Source organism: Macrobrachium rosenbergii, chromosome 42, assembly GCF_040412425.1.
Source record: "Macrobrachium rosenbergii isolate ZJJX-2024 chromosome 42, ASM4041242v1, whole genome shotgun sequence".
NCBI lineage: Eukaryota > Metazoa > Arthropoda > Malacostraca > Decapoda > Palaemonidae > Macrobrachium > Macrobrachium rosenbergii.
Window position 1 is genome coordinate 51,997 of NC_089782.1, and position 11,431 is coordinate 63,427.

Sequence of the window (11,431 nt, forward strand, 5' to 3'; positions counted from 1 at the left end):
GTTTCTTTGCTGATGTAGTTAGCTAAAGGATTGCAAAGGATGATGAGGACGTCTACAAACTAGGGATGGCTCAATGAGGCTTAAAAACTAATTTATTTACAACTATTACTTCCATACACTAAAAGCATGAATAAAAATATTAATTAGCAAAATATTTACTACAAGTTTAAGATAATTTAGGAACTGAACCTCGGTGGACACATTTACAAATCTTAATCACTTGTCCTACCTCACTTGCTGTGTCATAGGTAGGGTGAGTTGACAAAGAACCTTTCAGTGCTTATTACCAACAACTTACCCTACACTATTCTGGATTGGAAGAGTCGATCATCCGAGTCCGCTTCCACCTTTTATAGTCGTTCAATTAGGCGTAATTGCAGCTTTCCCACCAAATGGACATGTTCGGATCGCGCATCAGCGCCGCCCAGATGGGACCGTAGCACGTTCATCCGGCCCATGGGCAACCAGGAAAGACAACGTGGTTTTTGGCGCCCAGGAACCCAACAAGGTGGTGAAATGTGTAACTTTTCACTACATCCTCCCACCTGCAAAGTGGAGGGCTCATATGATAGGCACTAAATCTATATACAACTACCAACTCTCAAAGAAGAAAGAAGAAAAAAAAAGGGGGGTTTTCACGCTTGGCCCAACTCCAACCAGGCCCTGTTGTAGCTGGGTCAAATGTGACAATAAACAGCAAAAAAAAAAAAAGTTTGAGTGGCCAATCTTAATCCCCGTACACACTATGCATCATGTATCAGCCACATGATGCAGTAGTGGTGTTGAATAAAATTACTAGCGGCCAAACTGTACTGCAACACTGCTCACTTGTTCTCCGGCCAGATTTGACAGTAAAACATCACAGGTTCGAGAAGAGAAAGTTGAAAGGGATATACAGAGTGCAATTAATGTATTAGATGAGGGGCAAATATTCCTTTTGTCCTTCCTTGTCAAGGTTTTTCAAAATGCCTTTAGCCACACTTATTATTCAAACACCTACTGTGTACTGTAATTCATAAAATGCTTGTGACCTATAAGCTTTCAGATATATATATATATATATATATATATATATATATATATATATATATATATATATATATATATATATATATATATATATATATATATATATATATATATATATATATATATATATATATATATATATATTTATATATATCTCTTTCCAAGCATCCCAGCCACCAAACACTCAATTTAAAGCTGGAAAATACAACAGCATAGAGTGTTGGTCCTTGTCCATTCAAAGGGTTTGGCTGGTGGTGGTGATCGAGCCATTGGCGCTGGAGCTGAGTGGAACGTCCTACCCCTTCGACTGCTGATGCATCACTGTGCAGGCTTTTGAAATCGGTCCACCCCATCAATACGTTGGTGATGCGCCTTCGTGTTGAAAAAGTGGTTTTTCAACGCATCCATTCAACACTACGCTCATCATGATGCATAGTGTGTACAGGGCTTAAATCTATGCAACAACAATTATCAATTCAAGTGCCTCAATCCTGTTGAGATATTCTTTAATACAATAAAGCACCACCTTACTAAAATATTCAATACCTTACATGGTCAACATTTCAATTAAAAAAGGGAACAAATATGATCATTAGCAATGAGTTTGCATCGTCCTTGAACACTGTACATTCTTCACCATAGTCCTGCGCTCGGAGTACCGATTCATCAGGAACTCGCTAAGTGCATGCTACTCAACTCTCTCTTTCAAGGCTCCCTTATGACTCACACTTGTATATAGTTCACCTCACTCGCAATTTCTTCTCTCCTACACTGTCCCTTCCTGCATCCACTAAGCCATTCTTTCTCGCTGTGCGAGGGCTGCTTTTCTGTGCAGCCTGGCTCGTCCAGTACTTTCCCCTTCACATCCCCACGCTTGCTCTTCGGCAAGCTCATCACTATCATTACTTATGACATCGAACACATTCCCATCGAGTACTTCTGTCTCTTGGCTATCATGCACACTTAAATTGATCGGGTCGTCTGTAATTCCTTCCTCTTCTGCTCTCTCGGCATCTGGGTTGTCTTCTTCGTCGGACATTTCTAAGGGAACAATGTGATTAATCGCGCGCAAGTGTGCCTCCCCTTCGTAAAGAGCCTTGGCTGATTGCGCCACAACCTTAGGATCATTATACACTGTAAGGACTCTCCCAAGTGGCCATTCTCTGCGTTTTCTGGATTCAATCATGATCAGCATGACATCACCTGCCTTAAGAGGTGTAAATGCTGCTTCTATTGAATCATAGCGCTCCTGTAGCGCCCATAAGTAGCCATCTCTCCAATAATCCTTGAATTTGCTGAGGGTGGTTGTCAGACAAAAATAACGATGACAAAGTTGCTTCGTTGTTAGGTTGTCCCACGTCTCTTCGTGGGGCGTAACAGGTGGCAGAAGTCAAATTAAATCCCCTCATATAAAGTGAGAAGGCGTAATGACTCCGTCGTCTCTCTCATCACCCGAGTACACCAGGGGGCGATTGTTGATAACAGCCTCTGCTTCCTTTACGAACGTTCGAACCTGCTCTGGGTGAAAGACATTCCTGTGGAGTGTCGTCTCTAAGGTGTGTTTTACCACACCAATCATTCTCTCGAAGAAGTCTCCCTTCCAAGGAGAATGGGGGGTTTGGAAGTGCCATCTAATACCTGTATTGCACAGGTATTGCTGGGTCTCCTCTTGATGATAGATTTCCCTGAGGAAGGTGTCAACTGCCCTAAAGGTGGTGGCATTGTCGCTATATACTCTCGAGGGCGCACCATGCGACGCTGCGAATCTTCTTAGCATAAGTATAAACATGTCCGCTTTCAACGTGTCGCAGATGTCCAAATAAACAGCTGGGTGGCCATACAGGTGATCAGCAGTAAGTAAACCACTCCGGTGTCGGTCTTGATAGGTCCAGTGTGGTCCAATCCCACACATTCGAAGGGTCTGTTCAAGGTGTTCTTGCAGCAGGAAGTTGCGGAGGTGGTGAGAGTCGTAACGGAGGCTTGAAGGTCATCCTACACACTCTGCATGCTCGGATCACACCCTTAGCTAAAGCTCTCAATCCAGGCATCCAGCATTCCTGGAAGAAAAGTACAATTAATACATTGACACAACAATGGGCATGTGTTGCATGCAAGTGATTAAGATATAATTTAACTAACTGACTCTTAGCTGGCAATAACAACAATTTAGCTTTGCATCCTACTGCACCAGCAATCCTGGACCAGGTGTAAATGATGTGATTACAGATAGTTAAGTTCAACTGCTTTACAAAGTTACTTATGTGACTGGGAACTTTCATTCCTGGTTTTAAATAAGCACAGACAGACGGCAGGTGATGCCTCTGTTCTAAAAAGACAAGTTTAAGAAAGGGGTCAGCATCTGAACGAACAAATTTCAATACATTGCGCATTACATTTAACGTGTAAGTAAATGAAACCTTACTCCCCTCTATGTGCCATAGTTTCCCCAGATCTGCAAGTTCGCCTTCATCTTTCAATTCCCTGACTGCAGCTGTCAAGCATGACTCCTCTGATATTGTTGTCTTACAAGGTTGAGGGGGCATGTCTACAGGACCTGTCACATGTAAAAAATGGGGGCCATTTCGCCACAGCTCACTCTGTATCAGATCTTTGGTGTTCATGCCTCGCGTGAGGATATCAGCTGGATTTAACTTGGTGGGGACACGCTTCAACTGGATCTCATGCATTCTCTGTAGAAATAGAATCTCACCAACTCGATTAGAGATGAAACAATTATGGTTGGATTCTTTAGTCTCTACCCAAGTTTTGGCAACCAAACTATTGGTCCACACAACCACACAAGCAAAACTCCACAATCCAAACAGGTGACCAGCCAATCTGAAAGCCACCTATACAGAAAATTTCAATAACCTCAATACAATTTTAAGGTGGTGAAACATGGAGGTTAAAATAAAATGCGAAAGTCATTTTTAGTATTTTAATAAAATTCATTATGAAAAAAAAATCTTGAGTACCCCAGTTCCTCTAGTTTCAACGACCCTTCTGTTATTGGGCTACCGACTCTGTATCATAACCTGTAATTTTAGAAAGTTATATTATTAACACGAATAAAAATAAGAAACTTTGTATCAAACTCGAAAGGCACCGACTTTAACATGAGAACTATATAACTAAATGTAATGGCAATACACAAATATCCTTATTTACCAATGGAGGGTAAATCAGTCACGTTACAAATAGCGGTCGTCACTGCACTCGGGTAATCCTAACACCTACAGCAAACAAGGAAGGGACCTAATTAAAGACAGACCGACAAAATAAAATATTCTCAAATAACAATATCAACATATATCAACTTTAAATCAATAACCCACCAGCGGAAAATAACACCATCCGTATAAAGAGCTATAACTGACCGATACCATCCAACTAGCACTCGCCGAACTGTACAAATAAATGGTAAACAATATTACTATGCATAGCCTAAAGCATGAAAACAGTTTAAGGTAACTTATCCTTACAGAGTTATTTTATTATTATTTTTAGGTCACGTCAGTACTTCTTTAACCTCGACTAAAAGACATTAATGGCCTTACCTTAGTTTAAGGGCGAAGCATGAATGGTTCAAGTGAAGGTTTTTCTGTCGGTTATTCGTTCCATGCAGGATGCAAAGTCAAGAGGTGGGGGGGAGAGAAAGAGTGAACCCGTGTCTAGTGAAGAACCATTCCAAACTCAGAACATAAACGTCAAGAGAATCCATTAGTAATATAACAGGATCAGTTTCTCTCGGCACGTCTGTTAAGCCCTCTTCATTGCACTCACGGTGTCAAACGGGTTGTACGAGTGAACCCTTCAGGTCAATATACCTGAAGCTACAGACTACTGTCCAAGTCCTAGTAGCAGAATCCACTGGTTTCCATTTCTCCGCTGTCTCACACATTAGCTCGGAAACCAAAACAAAATATTAGTTCCTGGGAATTGCTTGTTTTGGTCCTCAAGACCACCCAACAACAGATAAGGCCATTATGCATACGAACTTAAAATTACAAAAAACCTGTAAAGATATTTTATCTAAACAAGTCATGCACTGAATAAACCAAAGAGAAAGTTACCCCAAGCAAGCCAACACACAGAACTGTGTGAGAAAATATCACAGTGAGAAATTACAGAAAAATAAGTGTATCCAGTAAAATAAATTACATTTATTTTTGTACACCACCATTAAAGCTAATAATTCCAGTTTGGGAATCGACAACTTACACTGCTTACGCGGCGTAACCCGCATGCTAGAAGTAAGTAGCTGACTATTTCCTACTGCATCTCTAACATACGCTACTGTTCTGTAAGCCTAACTGGAAGCATCTGCAAAGACGTGGAGCTCACTGTCTCACGATCACTCCTCTCTTAAACTCCTAAGCTTCCACTGACTCAAACTGCTCGAGTATCTCCTGAGCTTGACATTGCCTCTCTAGCGACAGCACCTCATCCCATTCAATCCCTTCTTCCCACAAATCCTGCAGCAATAGCTTTCCTTTCACGAACACTGGACTAACTAATCCCAGCGTGTCAAAATTCGACACTAGCAATGAAAGTAACTTACGTTTCGCGAGTTTCCCACCCCTCACAGACTCATTCACCTTCCTCCCACCCTTCAGACTCAGCACATCCTTACTTCTATCCCACTTCATACCTAACTCAGTCACTACACTTGGTTCATCAGCTTCCATTTCCTCATCAAATTCCATCACATTACTTGCCCAACCTGTTAAGGCATACCTGCGTCTGCCAACAACGCTTTCACCTGCTTGCATTCAGCTTTCATCTCAGGCATTGAATCATAAGTTTTCAAAAACGACTTCATCAGCTCTTCTCTCCCATTGTCCCTTAGATGTGTATGTAACACCTGTTGCAGAAGGTACGGACTGGTGGTGACACCAAAAAACACCACTCTGAAGGCGTAGGTTGCCGATTTACTAGGCTCCTGTCGCCAAAGGAATCGTACGTACTTACGACCTGCGAGGTGTAAAAGGACACGGAGGAAGGCCTTACTAATATCACTAATGACAGCATAGGGGTTTGTTCAGAATTTCAACAATAGGTTGTACAGAAACTCGACTAAATTCGGGCCAGCATACAACCGATCACTTAGGGACAATTCGCCCTTATGCTTAGAAGATACATTGAAAACAATGCGCAACAGAGTTGTGCTACTCTCTTTCCTCACGCCAAAGTGAGGCATAAAATATCCATCGCTTCAGGGTTCAGAAACTTCTTCAGTGAAGCCTGAGCTCAGATAAGTATCAAGGACTCACTGGTACGACTCTCTGTACCTAGGATCCTTCTGAAACTGCTTTTCTAAAGCACTAAGCTGCGCGGCAGCATTACTGTAATTGTTGCTGGGACGTTGCTTCCCTTTGAAGGGTAAGCTAACCCGATAACCCGCTCGGGTCTTTACCACACTCTATTGCACCTGTATCATCGCAGTTTTCTCAGACTCAGTGAATCGTTCGTCAGGGGAAATACCTAGTGTGTCCAGTCTCATTTTCTATGATTCTGTGGACTCTCAATGCGCACACATTTGATTTTACGACACCTTGCAGTGCCCATTGCGGTGTTTTCCCATAGGGGCCTACGCCATTATGAGTAAAGAACAAATTCACGCCATCTACCTTTTCCATTCCAATCACAAAATAACCATAATAATCTACTCCAATGAGAAGATTGATGTCTTTCAGCAAATCACTTTTTGCTTTACCATCAGCTAATGTACAGTATATCCCTTACCTTCCAGTTGTTTTTTGACATTTACTAATCCCAAATTATGAATGGGGGTATCAACATGATCATGAACAACTAACTTTACTCTAACCACGCATTTTCCCAGATGAACTCTACCATCAACAATCTCGTATTCTCCCGTAACTGACTGAGAAGCAAAGGGGGCTAAATTGAACTTTGCCTTTCTAATTACTTTCAATCTCAATTTACGAGCCAATGATGTTGAAATAAAGCTCCTCTGGCTACCAGTATCCAAAAACATCCTGGTAGTAACTGGTTGTTTCTGATTGTACATAACTACTGTAGCGGTGGGTAACAAGGTGGTGGGTAATTCAGCAGTCGTTTCGTTCTTTACAGTTTTCGTACTGGTGGAAGGTTTTTCATTTACTTTACTTTTACTTTGATCGCTACGATTGGAACTGGCTACAACGGTTGAACGAGTTCGATTCACACATTTTCCTTGGGAGGATTCAGGGGTGACTGTGACAATCTTTCAGTGTTGAACTACTGGTCGGGCGATTGTTTGGTGGGACGGACTCGGGTGTGTATGGTTAGAACAGTTTCCCGAGAACACATTGTGAGACCATCTATTGCAGCCACTCCCTTCACAAATGATGTGGTGATGCCTTTCATTGTAGAGTTTACAAGTTCGTCTACTGGGGCATTGATGACTCACATGTCCTGTAGCTAAGCAATTAAAACATCTGTGATTGAGTATGAGTTGGCGCCTTTTGGCAGCAGTACTGGAAAATTTGGTACATTGATACGATGTGTGATTACAGTTACAGAATGGACAATTCTGGGAGCGCATGGCGCTCGAGCGTACAGTTTCAGTTTGAACATTAACTGAAAGATCCTCTCCCTTCTGGAGGGCATCATTCTCACATGAGCGAATTTGTAATCGATAGCAGAATACATTTCATCAAGATTAAAGTCACACTTTCTCAGATGATCAGTAATGCGACGATACACGTCATCTTTTGATAGTTCTGACACAATAGGCAAAGTAACATACTGTAAGGACTGGGATTGTAGTGACATACTGGCTGGGTGTTAATTGGTTTATTGGTAGTTCCTTACTGAGATAAATGTACAGAATCTTCGAAGATGTTATTGACACATGCAAGCGGTAAGGTAGCATCTACACACAGACAGAGCAAAACAGAGATAAAAGATTTAGACATCTGTGTTTGTCGGCAGACAAGCAGATGGCGATATTGAGACACGTAATAAACATACGGTGTTAAAACATACATCAATGGAAAGGTCAGGAAATTCTACATATGGCTAATTGCATGAGGTTCGAGACAGATTAATGGATACAATGCAGTAGCATAATATATGTGAAATGGAGACGTTTGGCATCTTCACAAACAGAAACATACATACAGTTTGATACAGAAGATTCAGTGGAACATTATGAGTAAATGATTAGAATGATTGCATGGTAATGCAAGTAGTGGTGATTGTACATACATCAAGACAACAATGGTTAGGGAAAAACAGACGGAAATATTGTATGGTTGAAATCGCGTTCCTGTAGAGAAAGAAAGCGAGATGCTCCTGTTTTGTCCTGTCCACTCCGATGGATGACGATTGACGAACACACGAACACACACGTGTTTGGAAGAGACAGCGTCGGGCTCATACAAATACTCTCCCCCAAGACGTGGGTATTAATCGGCTCAGCTGCTGAGATGACTGCTCAGGCAGAGGGAGCGGTGCGGTTGTGTTTGGAAGAGATGGCGCTGGGGCGACGGGCTCTTACAATACTCCCCCCCACCACCCAAGCAAGGCATCGATGCGGAAATTGTCTTGCCAACAATTGTAGTTGGCTCGAAGGGCTTGGGCTAGGGGCGGGTAGGAGGCTGAAGGGCGGTGCCGGCCGGCAGGAGCTTGAGGAGGACGGGAGCGGGTTGAAGGGTGACGTCGGATGATCCTTCGGTGGCGGCTCGAGGGCTGAAGGATGACGGTGGCTGATCCTTGGTAGCCAGCTCGAGAGGGGCAGCAGCAGGCTGAAGGATGCCGTTTGCTAGTCCTTCGTTGGTCAGCTCATCCAGTACGAGTGCGGGGGCGGCTTCAGGTTTCCTGGAGGAGGCATCCAGGGCTCCAGTGGTGGGGTGGGTCATCTCGGAGGGTCGGACTTCTACTGAGAATTCAGGAATGGCTGGGAGCAGCAAGGCGGCGAAGGGTCTGTCAGCGCGTGGATCGTCATCTTGGGTCGGCCGGGTCCTTCGGGTCACTCCGGGGTCACCAGTGTAAGGACTGGGATTGTAGTGACATACTGGCTGGGTGTTAACTGGTTTATTGGTAGTTCCTTACTGAGATAAATGTACATGTTGTTGTTGTTTAAGATTTAGCTGGCCTTGTGCCAGCACGGGCTCTTGCTTCTAGAGCAGCCCGTAACTATATGTTGATGATGAGTCTGTGAGATGGGTAGGTTAATGAAAACTTTATTATGATACATGAAAGTGATTTTGGTGGGGGTGAAATTTTGAAATGAAAAGGTTTAACAGGCAAGGTTGCAACCTCTTTGAACCCTAAGGTACCCATCAGATGAGGATAAAAGTACAATAGCAGAGAGTGTTGGCTAGTGGGAGAGGCCAACAGATGGAAAAAAGAAGAATTGAGTAGTAGGCACAGGTAGCTAGTATGCTAGTTCGTGGTGATCCAAAGCCATATTCCTTGTCCGGTCCTAATTCTTGTGTCTGTATGTGTTTTGTGTATTTGTTGGGTGTTGATTGTGATGGATGGAATGATAGGGGAGGGGTGATTTCTAAAGTCAGCATTTAGTGATGAATGGTATGGATTTTTATTTGTTGTCTGGGTCGAGTCTGTTGAGTCTGATTTAAGAATAGGGAAGGAGGGTGGGTGGTTTAAGGTATGGATTCTTTAGAGTTATCTTGGTGGTGGGTAGGAGCATAGGAAGCCTGCAAATTCATGGATGTTTGTCAGTATGTGCTTTGTTATTTGGGTAGCTGTTCTTTCATTTCCTTCATAACTTGTTCTTAGCTGTTCTGTTTCTGTACAGTCAAGAAGGTAGTGTTCCAGGGGTTCTTCTGGGATTGTTTCACAGTACTTGCATGGTTGAGGATTGTCTACTATTCTTTGCCATGTGCACAGGTATCCTAGCCTTAGCCTAAATGTACAGAATCTTCGATGTTATTGACTCGTGCGAGCGGTAAGGTAGCGTCTACACACAGATATGCAAAACAGAGATAAAAGATTTAGACATCTGTGTTTGCCAGCAGACAAGCAGATGGCGATATTGAGACACGTAATAAACGTACGGTGTTAAAACACACATCAATGGAAAGGTCATGAAATTCTACATATGGCTAATTGCATGAGATTCGAGACAGATTAATGGATACAATGCAGTAGCATAATATATGTGAAATGGAGACGTTTGGCGTCTTCACAAACAGGAACATACATACGGTTTGATACAGAAGATTCGGTGGAACATTATGAGTACATGATTAGAATGCTTGCATGGTAATGCAAGTAGTGGTGATTGTACATACATCAAGACAACAATGGTTAGGGAGAAACAGACTGAAATATTGTATGGTTGAAATCGCGTTCCTGTAGAGAAAGAAAACGAGACGCTCCTATTTTGTCCTGTCCACTCTGATGGATGACGATTGACGAACACACGAACACACACGTGTTTGGAAGAGACAGCTTCGGGCTCTAATACTCTCCCCCAAGACGTGCGTAAAGTCTGATTAATCGGCTCAGCACCTGAGACGACTGCTCAGGCAGAAGGAGCGGTGCGGTTGTGTTTGGAAGAGACGGCGTAGGGGCGACGGGCTCTTACGATACCATGATCTAATGCTGCCCCGCTAAGCCACTTAATTTGTTCGCTAAGGGGAGCAACTTCAACTCTGAACTTTCACAAATCCTGATGATTACACTTAGGCACGGGTAAATCGGCTAACTTACGATGCAACACGACCAACGCTTGGTTCGTGTCATCATAGCTCTCTTTCAATAGCTTTCTTGCAATGGCATAGTTATGCGCAGTTATACTCAGTCTGCTAATCAGTCTGAGGGGCTCTCCTTTCAACGATCCAGTTAGATAAGTAAATCTAGTCACGTCGTCTAGATCAGGTCGATCATGAACTAGCACATCAAACAATTCTATGAAATTGCTATATTCGCTTCTCTCCTAAGTCGTGATAATTCTTTCTTGGGTCGAACAGAGTTCGATAGGGAACTTATTCTGTCAATAATCAAGGTTATGGCCTTGCGAGCGCGGTCTAAGACTTTCTCAACTTCACTTTCAACTTGGGGGTTAATAGTTACTAATGACTGGACGTACGCATCTTTAAGTACTTTCTCATCCGCTCTTACTCTATTAGCGTTTCTCCATAAACAGGCTATGAGACTCGACGAGGTCTCGGTGTGCTTAAAGTGTCTCGTAGCAGATTAGTTACAGCAGTAAAGAAGGTTCTGTGTGGTTCGTCATTTTGATGGAAGAAGGGCGATATATTTACGTTACCGATGTGTAAGGAGGAGGGTGTGACTACTTTAATCTGTATAGGAAGAATAGAAATGTGTATGGCTGTAAAACTGCGTTTTCAAACAAAACAAAACGACGTACCAAGACCAATATTATTCATTTCGGTTTTTTACTCTAGTTTGGCCGGCTTGTTCA

General features: G+C 42.8%; 1 protein-coding gene and 1 long non-coding RNA gene across 2 annotated transcripts; both read right to left on the minus strand.

Moving 5' to 3' along the window:
* Nucleotides 1-2,954: 2,954 nt before the first annotated feature.
* On the minus strand, nt 2,955-3,716 carry LOC136827593 (uncharacterized). Its single transcript, XM_067085069.1, has one exon. It carries the CDS (start codon nt 3,714-3,716, stop codon nt 2,955-2,957), a length of 762 nt encoding a protein of 253 aa, XP_066941170.1.
* Nucleotides 3,717-3,897: 181 nt separating this feature from the next.
* LOC136827868 (uncharacterized) lies at nt 3,898-7,438 on the minus strand. The gene is made up of 3 exons (XR_010849848.1): nt 4,587-7,438; nt 4,365-4,434; nt 3,898-4,064 (listed from the first exon to the last, which is right to left on the minus strand). It is a non-coding gene; the product is annotated as an uncharacterized lncRNA (long non-coding RNA).
* Between the last annotated feature and the right edge of the window lie 3,993 nt (nt 7,439-11,431).